We start from the raw sequence: 21,250 nt of genomic DNA on the forward strand, positions 1-21,250 counted from the left end.
GCATAAACACAGATAATAAACCCTACAAGCCACAGTGAAGAAAGCAAGCAAACGCTACCGATGCGCCTCCTGCGGTTACTCCGATACTCCTGGAAAAAAATTTGCCAATGGCCACAGGGTGGCGTGACAGTCTACAGAACTTGCTGGCAGTCGTAGCCACCAACATGGCAATACTAGGCCTAGCTACTTCGACGTTTGCTACCAAGCTTCTTGCTGTTCGGTGCCGTGTTTTTCATTGAAACAATGTGCCGCTGTTAGCAGTAGCGCCGACTCTGCCTTTGCAATCCTCGCTAATGGCTTCGAAGCTCGGAAAGCACAGCACGTTGCGTAATGCCGGTTCCCGAAAGTCGGCGAAGTTCGCCTCAATACATCAGTGTTATGCAGTGTATTGCGGTGAAACATACCAAGAGTGGGAAGGGGCAATTGTCACGGGACACGCCTTAATTATACCCGCGGACACCCGCCTTATCCTATCGCAGTACGATCACCGATACGCCTAATAGTGTACTGGCAGGCCTTTAGAGCTATTTCAGACGTGCCTGTGGCGATTTGAGCCCTTGGGGGCAGTAAAAGGCATGCATTCATTTTTTCGGACTGCCCGATATTAATGCAAAAGCTTTACTACCCTAGTTGAGCCAAGTTCTGCCGTCGCCAGCAATTTGACCTTCATTTGACCGCAGGTGCGCCATAGCCTTGGCAACACATCACGTGACTCGCCGAGCTTCGCTGCCGGCTTCGCGCGCGCTCTCCTCAGCTGGGTCGCCGCCTGACCACTTGACTCGCCGCGCGCTTGGCTGAGAGAGCCGCGCTCGCCTAGTCAGTGCGAGCTTGGCCATGGATGAGAGCGAGCCCAGGCCGTCTGAGCGTTGCGCTTGAGCGGGAGGCTTTGAGCCGTCGTCGGCAAGCGGCTTCTGACCACCCCGCGGATATCGCTTGGCGAGCTGCTTCACTACAGAGGGTCCGGAATGCCAAGCGCGCGAAGCTAGCGCCGGAGAAGAGCGAGCCCTTCGGCTCGCAAAACGCCAGAAGCAGGACCACAACCGCCGACAGAGGCAGTCTTTGGACGAGAAAAGAAAAGCTTTCAATTTGCATATCCAGGGTTAGCTGAGCTAAGCCGCATCAATTTTTTCGGATGTTGTCGCGGCCCCTACGGAGTCCGAAAAATCGGATGTTGACTGTATACCGCGCCGACACTCGTGATGATAGCAGAAAATGTTCTCAAATTATGCGGATCAATCGACGCAGTAACATAATCTCTGGGTCACCATGGTACCTCAGACCCAGAGAGCCGCAATCGACCGTGGGTTGGTATAACGTAAAACTATTCCAATCTGTTTTTACTGCATAGCAATTATATGGACACTCCAGGCGCATTTCTACCGTCGTGGGTGCCGTGATGTTCTGTATAAAGTACAGGGGCGATAACATCGTACGTCGCCACGCACCGTATGTGCGAGGGAAGCGTGCTAGGGTGAGCCGACGATGGTGGTTCAATCTCGCGCGCGAAAGGGAGGAGAGCAGGAAGGAAGCGTGCAGTCTTCCATAGCGCGAGGCACCAGGGGAGGGGGGCATTCTACTCTGGCGGTTGCTGCGTATGGCGCGGCCGCGCCGGCCCCATTTTGAATGCGATCTGCGATGGGGACAGAGTGCGAGTGCCGATAGCTTCGTGTGCTCTGTGTTTTCGCCGCTTAGTTCACATTGAAGCAAGAGGCAACACGAAATTCAATTCGCTCGCTGCTGCTGCCGCGCTTCCTCACTTCAGCGTTTCGACAGCGAGTTTCCGCGGTCATCGAGTGAGAAGTGTTCATGTTTGCTAGTGCGCACATGACACCATGTTTGATAATTTAGTTAGTAAGCGAATGTTTAAAAGTTTATAAGGCTAATAAAACTAATCTCCTTACTTTGTATAGCCGTCTACTAATTTGCTACTGCAATCGATGATGCTCCTTTCGGGCAAAACTGCGACATTTTATTCTAAATCCGCCATTAACCCTTCGTGATAGGTCAAAATGGCTCAGGCCTCGCCTTTATGGGCATAAAAACAGATTGGAATGGTTTTGAGTTATATCTCGACCCTGGGGACAGAGAAGCCCACCTGCTGCAGCGCGTGCCTCCCTAATATCTAGTTTGCTCACAGTGTCCTCATCTTACTTTTCGTTGTTTTGCGCATCAGCTGGGGAGTGCTGCGCCGCTCGGCCCACTCAATCGTATTCTAGTACATTATAAATACAGCTGCCCTGGCCATTCCGACAGCAGCGATAACAGCCGGGAGTGGCCCATGTGTGCGTCGGCCACTTGCAGGAAGCGCCGAAAAGTCCAGTGTTATAAGCCCAAAAATTATGAGACTGTGCAGGGGGCGCTGTTGCGTGTTGTGCAGAATGTGAACAGCTGCACGCTTTTTCGGAGAACGAATCTGCTCGCTATTCGCAGCCATTACTGAAGCAGTTCTGGCGCAGCGTGGTGCAATTTTGGGCAATTTTCTGTGTTTGGCACAGAAATTTGCGTTTGTATCAAAATGGCACAATTGGCACAGAAGTCCCACCCCTGTAACAATTAAATCTGGCTACTGCATGGGTATCTGCACAGAAAGAAAATCGAAATTCTATAAAAGAAAAAAAAAAAAACACGCAAGCCTTCGCCGCATTGCCATCCTTAAGTGCCTCTCGCGTCTCCCTTCCACCCCTCTGAAACACCAGTCAACGATGCTAACAGTGCCGACGAGCATCAGCAAGGGTGGCCATCAGCGCTGTAAACTCTTGCTATGGAGTGGTGAAAGGGCGCTTGTCCGTGTCTCTTACTATGTCCTTGTGTTGTATTTTGCACAGTATAGTTATTTCCTTGAGACTGGAGAGAAGCATGCGGTGTGCACAGCACACAGGCAGGTGCATCGAAGGCACATCGGCAGGGCTGGAGGCTAGCGTGTTTTTGTTTTCCAGGATTTTGTGTTTCTTTTCCTTTCAGCACAGACACCCAGTAGCCAGATTTAATTGTTACAACCAATAACGTGGCATTGGAACATTGTTGTAAGCGGCTTATTTTACCATAGAGCACAAAAAACTTCACAGTGTCGCAGCTGCTCATTATTATATCAGATATATTGTTAAAACCGGCATTATTATCAGTGGGCTCGACTGTACGCCACTCTGGCTCCCTAAAAGTCATATACAGTAACTCTACCACTGTGGTCTATGTGTGTCGAATGATGCTGTAGCACCCACAGACGCTGCTCAGCGGGGACGCTAAGGTCGGCGCCCTTGGGGCCGACTGCGAATGACAATAAAGTTGGGCGGCGCGTGCTAACGGCGCAAGCACGGCATGCGCTAGTCCGTTCTGAAAATCTGCTGAGCTGCTGCTCTTGCTCTGGCGCTCCGCTGCGACCCCTCGGTTCCCGACAGTGGTGACTCCGGCCTAAGAGATGACCTACCCCAGCAACCTCCCACCCTCAGGTACCCTTCCGCCTGACGCTACGTCGCGCCCACGGGACGTCGCAGCTCTACAGCTCCACCTGCCCGCGTTCTGGCGCAAGAACCCGCAGGTTTGGTTCGCCCAGGTCAAAGCCATCTTCGATCTGCACCACATCACCTCGGATACTTTGCGGTTTCGCCACTTAAATTGCAACCTGTCTTCTGAGGTGGCTCCAGAAGTAGCAGACGTTATGGCTGCACCTTTGAGTGATGCTCCATACCAGCAACTGAAGCAGAGTATTTTAGAATGCACCACGGCGTCTGAGAGCGCGCGCCTCCAGCACCTGCTCACCTCCGAGGACCTTGGCGATCGCCTCCCTTCCCAGCTGCTCAACAGCATGCGACAGCTCCTGGGCACAAGCAACGTCGACTCGAACGGTCCGCTGTTGAGGGAGCTCTTCCTGCAGCGCTTACCACAGTCCACCCGCCTTGTCTTGGCCGCTACAGAGGACTTGACCCTCGACCGCCTTGCCCAGCTCGCTGATCACGTCCACAATGCAACTTCTTCTTCAGTCACTGCCCTCTCTTCAACGTCACAGTGCTCAATCATGGCCTGCTTAGAGTCCCGGATCGACCAGCTCGCCGTTTCCATCGACGCTCTTCGGATGTCCTCCCATGACCAGCGCGGCTCCACCTCATGTCCCAGCCACCGTCCCTCTTCCCCGACCAGTCGTCGCTCGTGCAGTCCTCAATGCTCGCCTATCTGCTGGTACCATCGCACTTTCCAGCACCGCGCCCGTCGGTGCAAGTCCCCATGCGAATGGTCGGGAAACGCACCGCGAGATCACCGACGGCGGCATGTGGCCTCGCCTTACAACCCGGCCGCCTTTTCGTAGTCATGGATCACATTTCCGGCCTGCAGTTCCTTGTAGACATGGGTGCCGAGGTCAGTGTACTGCCGTCCTCCAAGCGTGACCACTTTTCTAAGTCACCTGGAGGTAGTCACTTCTACCTCCATCGCCACGTATGGTCTGCGGTCCCTCAATCTCGATCTTGGCCTGCGGTGCACGTTCCGGTGGGTCTTCATCGTGGCCGATCAGCCTATCCTCGGCTCCGCCTTCCTGACCCATTTCGACCTCGACGTCAGCATGTGCCACCATCGCCTGATTGACAGCAAGACACGCCTCTCCATCCCTGGCGTTCTGTCGGCTGTCGCTCCCACTGGCATTCGCACGCTGATCCCACTGATGTAGATTAAGTTACCAGACATGCAAACAAACCGCTAAATCTATCTCCTGTGACGCCATTTGCTTGGACAGTTTCTAGCGGCCATGTAAGTCGGAGCGGGTGCCTTGCAATGGCGTGATGTGATGCATGCTCCAAGCAAATCCAACGGATTTCTCTGCCGTGTGAATACCACTTGGCACTGTTCTGATGATGTAGTTGCCAGAGATGGGTTTCGACTGTGGAGCACAGCACATCTTCACACAAATACCAAAGGGCAGCCTGGCGCTTGAACAAGTCAAGCTAGTTTGCGGATTATTTTTAGAGCACAGCTCTTAGGCACCTGTTCCTGCGCTGAGCGTCGGCATGCCTCGGCGTACCTCGTAACCGAGCGAACAAGCACAGCAAAAGATCAAAGCGAACGTGGAGCGCAGCGAGAGATGAAAGAAAGCATGAGGCAGAAAGCGGAGAGAGAGCGGAGGACAGACAGCCTGCATATGCGCCGAGTTGCCGCCGCGTGGGCGAGCTCATCTGTGCTTCCGAGGGGGGAGGGCTACGCTCGTCCGCGGTGTCAGCTGTTGAGGTCAGTCTACAGTACCAACGTCTGTGATGCGGTTCACTGCTCCTGCAAGGGGCGATGGCGAGCAGCTACCAGTAAGGCTCAATGTGATGCTCCCTTGGGTGTTGTCGCCGCTGACACTGGCAGCATGATTTCCCTGCGACAAAGGGCTGCTCTCATTTTTGGTGGAAAGAAAGCATGCGAAGAAAAGCGTAGTGCCGCGCAAGATGGGCTGTGTTGCCACGATGGCTACGATAAGGCACCAGAGTAGCGCATATCATCTGTATGGAACCAAAGCGATACATTTGTGGAGGTCTGTCTGCGGCAGCTGCTGTGAATTGTGCCCACACGTCACCCACGTGCTACCTCTCGCAATCTCCTGATTAGCGAGGTAGTCGCACCACACTTCAGTCCGTTTGTTATGCACCGCACGAGACAGATTGCCTGTGCCAGCTACGCTACTCCATAACGCTCTCTTCCTCATAGTATAAACCGTGTACCTACTGTATTTTCGTGCGTATAACCTGCACCAAAAATTCAAAAAAGTTGGCGGTAAAGTTGGGGTGCGGGTTACATGCGAATTTTACTAGATGTGGCTTCACAGCAGCGCGTGCTGCACTGCTGTGTAGCCACACCTCGAGGCAAAGTTTGCCACCATTTAGTTTCTTTATCTCCTAGGGAATCCTACCCTCTCCCGACCACTGCGTGTTGAAGATCCCTTCTCCCCTCCATCAAGGTCGTCCATTCCCCTACTTCTTAGAGGTCGGCATTTTGCGTATAGCGAATAATGCACACGGCACTGGCGAACTCTTACATCGCCAGTTCCCGTGGTGCTCCCTCAGTTCACGCGAAGCGCTTTGCGATACGGCTGATAGCCAAATCGCCGTTGCCCATGTGAGTGCTGCTCCGGCTGCACTGTCATCCTCTGTCACGTGAATGCTAGCTGCGCCTGCGAAGTGATCTGATTTGCGTCAGATGTCACGTGACTGATTTGTCCGCGATGGCGTCCGTCGTGTGAATCCAGCTTTATCAGCATCGCCGAAAGGGAAGGGGGGGGGGGGGACAGAGCCGCTGGCCGATGATACGATGATGTGGACGAGTCATGTATGCGTGAATTAACTGTTTCTGCAAATATTTGAGAGTTGTTGCATGCAGTTATTACCGCGGGATTACAGGCAGATATTTTTTTCTTTCTTTCCCGGCTGTTGTAATTGGGGGTGCGGGTTATATGCGGGAAAATAAGGTATATATTCACAATACAAAATATTGACACGCGAAATGAAAACACGTATGGAGCTGTGCTCAAATTTCGCGTTAGGGAATATTGTAATCTTCTGTGATTTTTTTTTCATTGAGAATGCACAGTGGCTTTCCTCGTCGGTCTTTATAGTTCAAGTGCCTTACCACAGTTATGTTTGTAAGATTTACAACTAACCCATCTAAAAATTTTCAGCATCTAGTGTAGCATGTGTCAATGGACCCAAATATCGGACACTAGAAGAATGAACTCTAATGACTTGTAACTTTTTTTTCTTCTGTGGTTTCACATGCCAAAGTCACGATATGATTATTAGGCACGTTGAAGCGAGGGACTACAGATTAATTTTGACCACCTAGGGATATTTAACACGTTCGCTGCTGTGTGGTATACCAGTGGGTCACGGCAGATATTGTCAATGTGCGGTTGTACAGGGCTTGCTGGCAGTGCACAAGAGGCATCTTTGCTAGGAATTAATGAAAAGAAAAAAAATATTGCTTCTGGTCTAAAGCACTGTGGCGCCGTCTGTCGGCACCTTTATGAAGTTTCAAAGAAGCACCGCTCCCTTGGTGACTCGCCAGTAGGTCACGACGCATCAGCAATATGACAAGTGACACGGTGGTGGGTCCTTCCACACAGGAATCGAGACTTCGAAAAGTGATGCTGCAGTGAACGTGTTAACGTGCACCTTACGCACACGAGCATTTTTGCATTTCGGATGCAACTGCTGTGGCCAAGATCGAACCTATCGAGCCAGGATGACCTTGTGCTCAGCAGATAAACACCATGGCTACTAAACTGTGTATTGTCTTGTGGTGGAGAAATCTACATGCACTTCAGAGCCATGCTGCTACTCTCAGAAGTACGAGTTCATGTGCATGTTGAATAGTCTGAAAAAGTGTGAATGCATATAGTACCCCATTTATGTATTAACATATGACCGTTTCTGTTTGTGGCAAAAAGAGGCATGACACAGGTCATGCCTCTTTTCACCTGTGTCCACCACTTAAATCACCGATGTCGCTGTACAAGTTAAAAAAAAAAAAAACGTTAAAACAGCACATGCTTAAATCCTTGGATCCTTAGCCATTTTGTATCAGAGCATATCCTATTCACTGTACATTTGTATGTGTGTCTCTCTCTCTCATTTGTATGTGTGTCACTCGACTATAGAAGGGGTCGTTTTCGCCAACATGACGTAGCATGCGCGCTCGCGTTACGCCGGACTATAAACGGCTCTATAGTGTCACCTAGTGTCAGGTTAGTGAACTGAAGCGCAGAGACTTGCGCAGTAACCAAAGAGTGGCGCTGCCAGTGCGTTGAAAAAGAAAACTTTTTTTCCTTCGGCAACATCAACTGGAAAAGGAGAGTGCCGGCTTGGCGGGCTAGGCCAGTCAGCTGCAGCAAACGGCGGGATCAGGTTTGAATGAAGGAAGGGGAAAAGGCCACGCCCGTGGCGGCAAGATCGCCGGATCGAGGGATGCAGGCTGTCTCGCGCACGCTCGCTTGCTCTCGCCTCGCAGTTGCCGTTAATTCCGAGCGCGCCAAGCGCGCCGCTGCCGCTTCACATTCCTTCGCGGCGAAGAAGGTGCTTACGGTTGCTGCTCGCGCAACAATGACAAAATTTGGGGCAAAATCTCTAGGTTGTCAACGAGGAAAATTCGTTATTTTGAGGGGGTATCCCACTGCCACTTTGTTACGTAGAGGTCTCAAATGCGTGTGCTTCTATGGAGTAATGGCCAGGAATAGAAAACTTTGTTATATCCAGGAATTCGTTATATGGAGGTTCGTTATAAGCAGGTTTAACTGTATGAACCATGTACTGCAAGTACAAAATAGAAACTCTGATGAAGAAGACCAACAGTTCCAGCACTCTTCTTGCAAAGCAAGTATAAAGACCACCAACAACAAATTAAGTTTGGACATCCTATATTTGTAAACATGCACACTTTCACAATGAACATTCACACTTTCGTTTAATGGCAGTCGTCCAGCAAGATCTTCAGACAGGCTGAGAACTACACTTGTGGAAACCTTGAGAATGAATGACATTTGCACAATGCATACAGCTTAAATGCGTTCAACTTGGGCATAAATTCCACAAATGTTGTCGCATAGCTACGTTAACTACTACTCACATACAGCAGTCACACTGCAGTTTTACTTTCTCCTGCGCTCCGGTATAGAGCATAACTGCACCTGCAGCATCAAATGAATGCAGCAAGTGCAAGGAAGACAATTTCCACAGCAAGGTTTTGTTTTGAGCAGTGCAGCTTTTCAATTTCAGATGGCTTTTCGTTGGTAGTCTGGAGGCGCTATTGTGTAGTCGTTCAGACTGAACAGCTGCGAGTTCCTAGCCATGTACCTAGAAAAAAATCAACACAAAATGTCTCTTTGCTCCAATTTTCATTTTGGAAATGTAAGCACCACTTGCCAAGACACAGTATCCAGACTGATTTACACCATTATGCAACAGCACTTAAGTGAATAAAAGAAAACACTTTGTAAGCACAACACTTTTGCATACATATGCTGTGTCATGCAATGGTTACACTGCTGGACCACCTAAAATAGGTAGCTTTTGAAGATCATATGGTGGTGGAACTAGAAGAGATTGAAAAAAGGGAATCCGGGTACAGTATACACCCCACTAATATGTTTTCCACGGTATAACGTCGCTAAAGCTCGGTCCCAGCAAAAGGCCCATAGACACTTACGTATTTGAACCACCTTTGATAAAAAGTCGTTCCCACAATGTTCCTGCATAATACAAAAGGCATTCCTAGTGTAACGACTTTGGCATATAGAAATATATTAAGTGTACCACCTATAATGTACAAGGTCTAAAAGAAAAACGTCAACCATGCTAGACACTCTATATATCTGCGCACTTCTGACCGTCACCAACGTGCGCTTTTGATGCACCACGGTCTTGGTGGGTGTGATCTTCGTGGAAATTTCCAAAATTTCGGACACCTTACAGCGCGCCATTCAATATTCGGACTCTGCCTGCATGACTGCATTTGAGCCGTAGAAATTATGAAAAATAACAATATTGCTACGAGAGAGACATTCAGCCTGGGGCAGACGACGAAGACGGTTCTCTCTGGTGCTGGTGGCTGTCCACCATCTTGGCTACTTTGTCTGTGTAGTGTAAATACAGTGTAAATAGTCCCGCCTTGTGCGTCTCGAACCACACCCGCGGTGGGCCATCGAGGTAAAAAAGCACGTTGGCGAGCATAAGGGTCGGGTCCCACCTGTAGCCGGCGCTGCTCCGTTAGTAGAGGTTGAGCCATTTGTCGACGTCAACCCCACCCTGGCCGCAAAATACGCCAGGATCACGAGCAGGAGGCAGAATGATGTAGGTGGGAGCCACAGGAGTAGCAGGGGGTGAAGACGATGTGCTTGCACCGACTGACATGGTCGCAAGCCTGATGAGGCGGTCGTTGTGGAGCTCGGTGATCGAAACAGGGAACTACCCAGCACTTCCACCACAAAGATGTTACGTAAAACGACACAATGCCCCAGGCTGAATGTCTCTCTCGTAGCAATATGTTAGTTTTAATACATTGTGTAATAGTAGTTTCAGTTTCTCCTTAAAACTGAAACTAGCAAAGCCCAGTCAATTCAGTAGTCGCCAACTATTTACACTGTATTTACACTACACAGACAAAGTAGCCAAGATGGTGGACAGCCACCAGCACCAGAGAGAACCGTCTCCTTCTTCGTCTGCCCCAGGCTGAATGTCTCTCTCGTAGCAATATGTTAGTTTTAATACATTGTTTAATAGTAGTTTCAGTTTCTCCTTAAAACTGAAACTAGCAAAGCCCAGTCAATTCAGTAGTCGCCAACCGCGCCCAAGCTGCAAGACAAGCCAAGCCAAGCCCCTAAGTGTTGAGCTGCATAGACTAAATTTGCTGTTTGTCATGAGAGTTCCGCATGTCTAGCATTTTTCATTAGCGTGTTAATAGCAACACGATCCCAGGTGACATCTTCAAGCAGTTTCAAGTGCCGCCAACTCCACCCTCGATGTCTGCACCGACAAGGGCGGTGATAACTTAAGGGAAGTGCCGGTCAATGACTATTGCGAAGCAACCCGCGATCATTCAGCAATCACAGCTCGGTTGACTTCAATTATGTTGCCAGGGGATGAAGGTTCATTGAATGTACTTTTGTCCATCTGTAGCGACAGCATGACAGAGGTAGAGATAGACAAAGTATATCGTCGGAAAGCGTTTGTGCACGCAGCAACACATTGACAAACTTAGGCCGCATTCTCGGACGATCACTTTTGAAGCTACTACCAGTTGCCTAGCATCATATGCGACAATGGGTGACAACAATCCTGGCTCTGTGATAAGACAGCGTGCTTGGCTCTGTGATAAGACGGTGTGCTTGGCACTGTGCCAAGAATGCCATCGCTTGTAGATGTCTATGTGACTGGCGCTAGTGACATGAAATCTTACGAAAGCGAAGGTATCGCCAAAAGTGATAACTCGAAAATAGAACACCTTTTCTGCCACATCCAACACTTTGGACTCCCAATTATTCAAACTTTTAGACATTACCCATGAAGCCTGAATTAGCTGTCACCGAATAAATCTTTTAGAGGCTGAGCCGGGCATAGTGTCCTTGTTTTAATATTTAGCAGCACGTTCTCATGATTTTAAGAGCATGCCTGTGTTAATACATTTCCTGGGTATTAGGGTTTTCTTTCGCGTTCTCGGGGAAAACGCATTAGAGGGGTTCCACTGTACAAGCATTTAACCGATTCGCTTCCACAGCCGTCACTGAGCCGGCCCAGACAGGGAAGGCCTAAGTGAAGCTGCCCGCCTTTAGAACGGATATTTTTGCAAGTTTTTCACAGATGTCAGCACATTGCAAGTTGTTTTGGGGTTTGTACACTAGACGGACATACTTGCCCACACTTTCATCAGAAGCTGACCGCAAAAAAAAAAAAAAAAAAAGAAATGCTTCTCGCTCACCAAACTCTGCTCTGTTGTTGCAGCTGTTGCAACCAGAGTACAGGGCTCAATGATTGTGATTTCTTGAAGGGGCCCTGAAACACTTTTCTAACTAATCACAGAATGGCCTCACTATTAAAGTAAGTTGTTCCATTAATCTCATTCGGTAAAAAAATTTTTTTTAATCCTTCTACTATAAGCTGAGTTATTGCACCGATACCTGGCTTTCTCTCTCTTTTCGTCTACGCTAGTGCACTGGGAGCAACATAGCAGAGAAGCCAAGAGGGCAAAGCCCTGGCCCACAGTTGAGTGTCGCGGTGGCGAAAGGGCTTGTCGTGACAGCCACGGTAGACTACGCTACACAGCACGCCGTTGCTATCTCGGAGGCCACGCGTAGCTGATGCAGCTATGGGCAGCACAAAGATGAAATTATTTTTCTGTCCTTTTGAGATCACAGACATATATTTTCTCATTTATGTAACTCAAAAATATCTGGCTACGATCAGCCGGATAATCTTGTTCTATCACGGTCGCAGCTGTGGAAACCCTCCTTCAAAAATTGAAGGGTAAGTGGAAAGACAAGGCGCTAGTGGAAAAAAGGCCGCAGGTTGTTCCGTACATGCATAAAGTGGCCAACAATTTAAAGAAAGTGGCCAGTAGGTAGAAAGTGCCTATTGTTTTTTCAGCTCCACGGAAGCTTGCTGGCTTGTGCCCACGCATCTCAGACCCACAGAAGTTGACCCTTTGTGGCAAAAATCATACAAGGCCGTATGTGACTTGCGCGGTCGGTGTGGTGTACGAAATTCCACTTAATTGCAGCAGGATATATATCTGCCAGACAGGCCATTGCATCAATGATAGGGCAAGGGAACAGGAGCTCTCTATCAAGAGTAAGATTAGTGCACATTTACCTACGCACTACGATTCCTGCACGTGTGAAGCAGATCTTTTCCATATCTGCATTTTCGGTAAAAGCAAAGATTCCTTGGCACGGGAATTAATCGTGGCGTACTTCATCAACATGAAACGTGACATCTGTGTCAGTCATATGTCTGTGGCTTTACGCAGCACTGAAGGCGAATTTCTGCACTGTATGATTGGATAATGATGCAAATTTCGTTTGAGTTCTGCACGCAAATGTACGTGCGCACATGGCCACCTTCTCCTATAAATGTGACCCCGTCTGTTTCCAATAAACTAGTTGCAAGTGACGCTGCTTCCTGTCCTGAAGCTTTTTTTCCATGCTTGGTTGCATCTTAACTTTGCAGAATAAGAATCTTGTAGCATTGCACATGAAGGAAGTACAAGTTTTCAATGTCTCCTAGTTCAAATCTTGGTGTTCCAAACAATTACGAAGCAAAATGTTGCCAGCCAAATGTGAGAAATGAAATGTTTTAACCAGGATGCATGTCTTCAACCAGCACCTCGTTAGTTAACGGCAAAAATATTTCTAGAATTTCCGTCAAAAAAACCCGAAAAACTAGCTAAATTAACCCTTTAATGCGCCGATTAATTATGTTTGAAAACTTACTTTCACCACATTTACTGCGTCTTCAGAACCATGAAAAGCATACAGCTGCAGAATAGATCAAGGATTTTCAATTATTTAGTGAGTTTAGTCAAGTTTACAGAATGTGGACTCCATGTGAAAACTCACAACAGGAACATCAAATATGATAACATCAACTATTTCGTGCCTAGCAGGCTTGAAAAGCACCTATCTAGCCACTTGAAAATAATGCCTGGTCAAAGACATGAAAAACAACAAAAGTGAACCCGCTACATACAACACCCAGACCCCGAGCAAAAACGCCTAACCGTCAACCTTCCCACTGGTTCACTAAAACATTTTACACTTTTTTATTGACTTGCAGCACTAATTCAATCAGAAGTGTTTCAAGATGCATGCAACACATTTTGAATATTGTTACTTACATCAATGCCTTTGCTACTGATGCACTATCTTGGGCTAGACAATCGTGTACACAGCGCTTTAACGTGTTAACAGAGCTCGTTCACACAATGATGCATGCTTCACTGTTGTTGCAAAGCGTAACCTACCAATGCAGCCACTAACAAAAGAAAACTCACTTCAGAAAATCGTGAATGTGATGGAGTAGAAGCTGGACGCTCTTCTCGTCCAGCGGTGTGTAAGCCAACATGCTGCCAAGCTTCACTGAAACATAAGATCACATTTCAAAACTAAATTCTGAAGTTTTCTGTGTCAAAAGCATGATCAGATTACGAGGCTTAAAATGAAAGGTACACTAAAGCAAGACATTAAACCAGTTTAGGCTAATAAAGGCCGCTGTTTCAAAACTGGTGCCTTACCCGAAAAATTTAAGGTGGCAAAAGTAGCGTTTGCTTTTAAAAAAGGTGATCCACTTAACATAGAAAATTATAGGCCCACATCCCTGCTTCATTTCCTCGATAAAATCTTGGTGAAACTAATTGAAGTAAGGCTATCTAAATATACTAGCAAATTTAACATACTCTCTTTGTGCCAGTATGGCTTTAGGACTCATCTGTCCACTGATACAGCAATTGCATGTTTCACTGATAAAATTTGATCATTCATTGAGAATGGTAAAGTCACAGGATCTATTTATGTTGACTTTTTCGAAAGCATTTGACAATATTTACCATTTAATTCTTTTGTGTAAATTAGAGAACTACTATGGGATAACTGGTCCTGCATTGACACTATTACAAAGCTTTCTTAACAGGTTCCATGGCTTTTGCAGGCATGAACTTGCAGCTGCGAGTTGGAATCAGCTAGCGCAAGACAGGGTTAATTGGAGATCACAGGGAGAGGCCTTCGTCCTGCAGTGGGCATAAATATAGGCTGATGATGATGATATTAATGATTTACCCCTTTGCCTTAACTTTTCTTCCTGTTTACGCTGATGACACAACTATATTTTCTCATCATTCCGATTCTGTGACTTTCATATCTAACCTTCCAGCTGACTTAACCTTTCTCTAAGAGTGGTGCAACTTTATATTAGTCTTGATTAATCCATCTAAAACTAGTTTCATGCTTTTTCATACACCGAACAAACAAACTGCTAACTAGTATTCCCTGCCTCTATGTCAACTCTGTAGCCATTCCTTTCAGCGATCATACATCATCTCTAGGAGTTATAGTTGACACCCATTTGAAATTTCACCAATATATCAATCCGTTTGTAAAAAGATTTCATATGTAATTAGGGCATTGGTAAAATTAAGAAAGTGTTTTAGCATAAACGCTCTCAAAGCGCTGTATTATGCATTCATGGACAGTCATTTAAGTTACTGTATTACATTATGAGGTAATTCATTTTCAGTTCACATTTGACCTCTGAAGATACTGTAAAAGCAAGCCGTGCGACTTATTACTTTCGCTACTCAACTGACGCCATCACATTCTATTTTCGTCCACCTAACATACAACCTATCTCTGAACTATATTGCTACGTGCTATTCGAAGAAGATAAAGTTGACGCTCCGATGTAGTGGGGCGGACGCATAGGTGGCCTCTGGCTGATTTATAGCTGCTCTGTACAGGCCCGGGCCGGGCCGTCCGAAGCGTTTTTCGGTGGGCTCGGGCTGGGCCCGGGCTTAAAGCCGCGGGCCCGGGCCGGACTCGGGCGTGAAGCCGTGGGCACGGGCCAGACTCGGGCCCGCTCATTAAAGGACCTAAGTAGGCCTTCGAGCACACGCAACCGTTATGCATTGCATGGTTCAATGCATTCTGTGCCAAGCTGAAGTGACACGTGCAAAATGACTGTCATCATCATCATCAGCCTATATTTATGTCCACTGCAGGACGAAGGCCTCTCCCTGCGATCGCCCATTAACCCTGCCTTGGAATAGGTGATTCAAATTTGCGCCTGCGAATTTTCTAACTTCATCACCCCACCTAGTTTTCTGCCGTCCTCGACTGCGCTTCCCTTCTCTTCATATCCATTCTGTAGCTCTAATGGTCCATCGGTTATCCATCCTACACATTACATGGCCTGCCCAGCTCCATTTTTTCAGCTTAATGTCAACTAGAATATTGGTTATCCCCGTTCTCTGAACCACACTGCTCTCTTGACTGTATATCTTATCAGATGACTGTATATCTTATCGAAGAAAATCGTAAAACAGATGATGTTTTCATTTAACAGCGGAGCTGATTCAGCAATGTGCCTGCTGAATCCAAAAAAGTGGGCCGATCCTGCTAGCAGTGCAGAAAGGGTCCAAGCGCAATGGCACGTACACCTGTGAACTAGCGAAGCTGAGCCTGGATAAGTCTAGCTAAGAATGGTAGGGACTACTTAAACTTAGTCATCGATAGGCAATTGATAGCCAATCAATAGCTAGTCAATAATCGATCAATAACCAATAAATTCCGGAAAATTCTGTGGATGACTTGGTAGTGCTTAGCCTCGCCCAAATACGTGGCCAATATATTGCGATAGACAATCGATAGCCAATCAATAGCTAATTGATAATCAATGAATCATAAATAAATTACGGGAAATGCTGGGGATGACTTGGTAGTGTTTAGCCTAGCCCAAAAGCCAGGACTAGCTAGGTGCCCATCAGCTCCGCTGTCTCTTTAGCATTGCGCCGGCAGTGCAAGCTACGCAAATTTTTTTTTTCTTTTCCACAAAAACGAACATTGTTTCCGCGTAAGGAAAAATAAATTATATAAACAACCACACCTCAAACCATTTCCATGTTACCGCTTTTGCGATTGCACTATTACCAGTGTCGATACTATTGTATTATTTTAGCGCTAAGGCCAGTTACTTTTGTGCTTCAATGCATAAAATAGCGTTTTCCTCAAAAAGTTAACTGGAACGCCCATTCATTACATCGGACACTTTGAAAATTAATATCTCGAAACTGGTTCAGTCCTGAGAATTCGTTCCAAGTGGATACACCTTGCGAACTCAGCGACTATAACTTGTAGATTGAAAGATGTGCCGTAAAATAATTAATTAAAAAGTTAATTTGCGTAATTATGTTAAATATTCAATTAGGCGTTTTCAGGGGCGTAGCCTGAAAATTCTTTCGGGGGGGGGGGTCACCGGCCCGACTGGGCCTAGAGGAAAGCGGCCCGACTGGGCCGCTTTCCTCTAGGTCACATGATCGATAATAAATATCAGTAGTGTAAGCAGACTCTATACATGTATATCAAAGACATGGGACCGCCCCCCCCCCCCCCCTCGTGTGTGCGTGTGCTTGTGAAGAAATTAAGTAAAAAGTAAAGTAAGCTCAGTAAATACAGTAAGTACGACAGGTACAGTGGGCGTTTGGAGCAACGGTCTCTCATCGCGCCACTGAATGGACTAGTCTTCGAAAACGCATCATTGAGACGACCCGTGTGATTGGAGAAGACATCATTAATTGTTAATTTCCGTTAAGCGTAGATGGCGCCGTCCTCGTCGGGGCAAAGTGCGTTTCACAAGTCAAGGACGGCTATACGCGTGAAAATGCACGTGTGACCAGGCTATACCTACTCCCATAGCAATAGCTTGTTTGCTGCGTCTTTGCACTAGAAAACTTAAATACGCGCAAAAACGCGTAAGGCTTTATTATTTTCTTTTCGAAGCTTTCGTCGCCCTGCTCCCTCACACGAGAGGGTTGCATTTCCTGCGGCAAGTGGATGGCCCGCTGTGTCTTCCGCTATGTGCGAGCGTGCAGCCGTCATTTGCCTTTACGTCAACAGATTCAGAATTGTGCAGAATATTTCACCGCACAGCATAGATATGGCATGTGTACGCATTTTAAGTAGTGCGTGCAACTCATTTCTGCTTCACTTACGCCGGTGCAAACAGGAAGCGGCCTTGTACCTCACAGAATCTCGACTGATTGGTGTACTAGTGATGCAGGAATGAACTCCGGTATTGTTCAGTGCATAGTGCACATAATCAATTTGTCAGGACGCGTGAACTCCGACGAGAACTGTCAGCGCCTGCAACAAGAGTTTACTTACGCTGTACTGCGCACAGCAGTAATTAATGCTTGTCGCCTGTCTGTTTCGTGCATTCTATTGCGAGTCGGTGGAATTTCACTGCTGTCATCAACCCCTTCGTGTGTACATTGCTGGTTTGGGATTCCACAACAAAACAGCAACTACCAGCCTTCCGTAATTGCTGGTTTGGGATTAAACAACACAACAGTAATTACCAGCCTTCCGTAGGGGCGCAATCGCAAACAAGAGACGTTTCTCGCGCAGACTATTTCTGCGTGAGAAATAGGGCTAAGTTCTGGATATCACAAGGTCGCCAACAGCTTCCAGAAGGACAAATAAGACCATACAACGGAGACATTGAAGAAGCATGGCGAAGTAGATGCAAACTAGTGAAAGCTTGGTGGAAGAGATGGCATCACGAATATCTCATGGAAATAGGAGCTACAGTCAAAGCCAAGACACGACAAGCGAAACCTGTGCGAGCGTGGCCTAACCGGCACCTGAAGGGAAGCGGCGGAAATGTATACCGGAGATTTCGACCACCTGGGGTCTTTAACGTGCACCTAAATCTAAGTAAACGGGCCTCGAGCGTTTTCGCCATCATCTAAAATGCAGCCGCCGCATTTGTTGCTTCATTTGTTGCGCATTTGTTGTTTCAGAATGCGGCCGCCACATTCTCGCCCAAAACTTCACAGAGTGTCAAAGCCTTCACAAACACCGTGACAGTTTTTTCCATATGCAGACATGATTCGCTGTAAATTACCAACCCAAACGGAAGCGCCCAGGAAGAAAATTGTGATAGTAGCACCGGTTTCCTGAATTATGTCAGCACGAAGCGACGAAAACAAAGGGTATGTAAGTGGGGGGGGGGGGGGGATATCGGGAAGGGGGGGGGGGATGAACCCCCCCCTGGCTACGCCCCTGGGCATTTTGACCATCCATTAGGCCATCCATGTCAGAATTAGCTTGGAACTACATAAAACAATTATCCTCCTTAGAGCGTCGTCGCATTAATGTGAACACAAGAAATCCTGAGATATGGTCAATTCCATACTTCAGAACACTCTATAAGCATCAGTCGTTAATACATAACCTACCGGCCATTCACTTTGAACAAATACAAAAATGTCGATAATTTCAGTAAAAAAGAACTCAGCTCATACTTTGGTCGCTTGTAATGTATCTGATGCGATTATTATTCTGCCTTCGTGTATGGCTCTGAATATATAATGTACATCCTGTTTCGTTTTCTTAGCAAATGTTAATCTTGTAAAATTCAGTCTCATGCTATGTTGTATAGCTGGTGTTGCGTCGTTTTGTATAGCTAGTATTGCTATTGTATATTGTATATAGGCTGATGATGATGATTGCTATTGTAGTGTTGTTTAAAATGCATTCTGTTAAAGCTTTTTCCAATTCTGTTAACTCACCGTGACGGAAATATTCTCTGTTTTTCTGTTCATAGCTATTTCATCCATGAGGAATTCCAGCGACAGCTGGAAATATATGTGAATTATTGTACATGTACGCACACTGTTTGCTGTACTATTGCCTTGCCTGGTGTTTTGGGTCATGTCAAGCTACGTATGTAGCTTTTAGTACAAAGTGACCGTCCAGCATGTAAACTGGAGAATAAATTGATTTGATTTGATTGATTTCGTCGGACACTGAAAATTATTATCTCGAAACTGGTTCAGCCCTGAGAATTTGTTCCAGGTGGATACGCCTTGTGAACTCAGCGGCTATAATTCGTAGATTGAAAGATGTGCCATAAAATAATTAATTAAAAGGTTAATTAGCGTAATTATGTTAATTCTTCAATTAGGCATTTTGTTTTCTCGTGGAAGTAATGGCCGCCTTATAGAGTAGTTTAGATCAAGGATTATTATATAATTGTGCTATCTGCCACAGGCAATTTTTAAAAATTTGGTTCAGCTAAAATGAAACGCCCTGTATATTTGCATACTAAATGACATCATAGAACCATATCGTACAAATCAAGGTAAGTGCATGCGCACCAGCGGAAAAATAGCAGCACAGGCAATGGGCCGGATTACTGATGTTCCCGTGGGAGTAACAAAGATTTCGGCCTTTTATTGCTTATATACTGCCGCTGATTAAACCTCGAGAACGTGAGGCTGACAGATATGGTACAATCTGTAAGTAAAAAAAAATTTTTTTTTCTTACAGGCTGGGCCTGGTCATGCACACGCGGGCCCTAGCTAAGCTTAGTAATGAACGCCCGGGCCCGGGCTTGGAACCACGGACCCAGGACGGGCCCGGGCTGGTCTCGGTCATGTACGCCCGGGCCCGGGCTGGGCCCGGCCTGGGCCCTACTAGCCTTGTAAAGCGGGCCCGGGCCGAAAAATCAGGCTCGTGCAGTGCTCTAGGCTGATCTGAGGACAACGACGTGCCTTGTTTGATGTCGGCTGGCTTCCATGTTGGCCAGTGCTTGCTACCCCTTGTAAATACACCTTGTAAATAGTTTGCCTACTGTGCTTCCATGTAACATTTATTTGGTGGAGGTGCGGAGTATCGATCCCAGTACCTCTGATCCCAGTGTGCCTCCCAGTACCTCCCAGATCCCAGTGTGCAGGCTCGCCTGTTTGCAAGATCCTACCGGCAGACTCGCTTGATGGACCCTGCGCCTGCAAGAGTACACCTACATGGTGGTGTATAAGACAGGGAGTTGTCCCACTACCCTGTGGCCGACTGTGACTCTTCGCGCATTGAATCCCTCGATTGCGTCTTTTCCATGAGCCAGTTGCTTAACATCACTGATGAACAGCGTCAGGATGGCTACTTAAGGGAAATAATCGAGCGCCTGGAATCCTCTCCCAGCGACGCCTCTGTGCACACGTTCACCCTGAGGGACGGTACCTTATATCGGCGTAACGTGTACCTTGACGGTCCTGATCTTCTCCTAGTTATACCATCCCACCTGCGCTGCACAGTTCTTCGTGAGCTTCACGATGCCCCAACTGCTGGCCACCTTGGATTACTCGGAAAACACGACCGCGTGCGTCGTCGCTTCTATTGGCCTGGCCTAACCCCCTCAGTGTGGCGTTATGTCAGCGCCTGCAAGCTTTGTCAATGGCGAAAGAAACCGTCTACGTTTCCTGCTGGCTATCTTCAGCCCAATGACGTCCCCCCCTTGAGCCCGTCTTCCGTGTCGGTTTGGACCTTCTCGGACCCTTTCCTACATCTGCTTCAGGAAACAAGTGGGTTGCCGTCGCTACCGATTACGCGACGCGCTACGCAATGACATGAGCGCTGGCAACCAGTTGTGCTACAGACGTGGCGGACTTTCTCCTTCGTGACATAATTCTAGTCCACGGTGCCTCATGTCATGACTGACCGAGGCTGTACCTTCCTGTCGAAAGTCATCGAAGACAAGATCACCACGTCCTACCATCCCCAGACGAACGGGCTCACCGAGCGCTTGAATCGGACCTTAACAGATATGCATTCCAAGTACGTGTTGGCTGACCACCGTGATTGCAACCTTGCACTGCCATACGTAACGTTCGCATATAATTCCTCCTGCCACGACATGGCTGGATACTCTCCATTTTATGTTTTGTTCGGACGTGAACCAACTTTACCTTTGGACACATTTCTTCCTTCCCCTGGCACTTCGACTAGTGAATATGCACACGACACTATTGCCTGGGCTGATTATACACGGCAGATAGCCCGTAGCAGACTTGCTGCTTCCCAAGAAAATCAGAAGTGCCTTTACGACCAGCGACGCCACGACGAACGCTTTGCTCCGGGTGCCCTCGTGCTACTTTGGATGCCCTCCCAACGTGTGGGCCTTCCTGAAAAGCTCCTCCCTCGCTACACGGGCCCATAGCGCGTCTTTAATCAAGTGACTGACATCACATACAA

At 47.4% G+C, this 21,250-nt stretch overlaps 1 protein-coding gene across 2 annotated transcripts in view; it reads right to left on the minus strand.

Moving 5' to 3' along the window:
• Positions 1 to 8,357: 8,357 nt before the first annotated feature.
• LOC119442580 (mortality factor 4-like protein 1) overlaps positions 8,358 to 21,250 on the minus strand; it is a 49,013-nt gene continuing 36,120 nt past the window's right edge. For both annotated transcript variants that reach the window (XM_049662241.1, XM_049662242.1), the window contains 2 exons: positions 13,501 to 13,585; positions 8,358 to 8,810 (listed from right to left, as the gene is read on the minus strand). In XM_049662241.1, coding sequence (XP_049518198.1) covers positions 8,729 to 8,810; positions 13,501 to 13,585 — 167 coding nt within the window. In that variant the 3' untranslated portion in view covers positions 8,358 to 8,728. The remainder of the gene's footprint in view (positions 8,811 to 13,500; positions 13,586 to 21,250) is intronic.

Source organism: Dermacentor silvarum, chromosome 2 (genome assembly GCF_013339745.2).
Source record: "Dermacentor silvarum isolate Dsil-2018 chromosome 2, BIME_Dsil_1.4, whole genome shotgun sequence".
NCBI lineage: Eukaryota > Metazoa > Arthropoda > Arachnida > Ixodida > Ixodidae > Dermacentor > Dermacentor silvarum.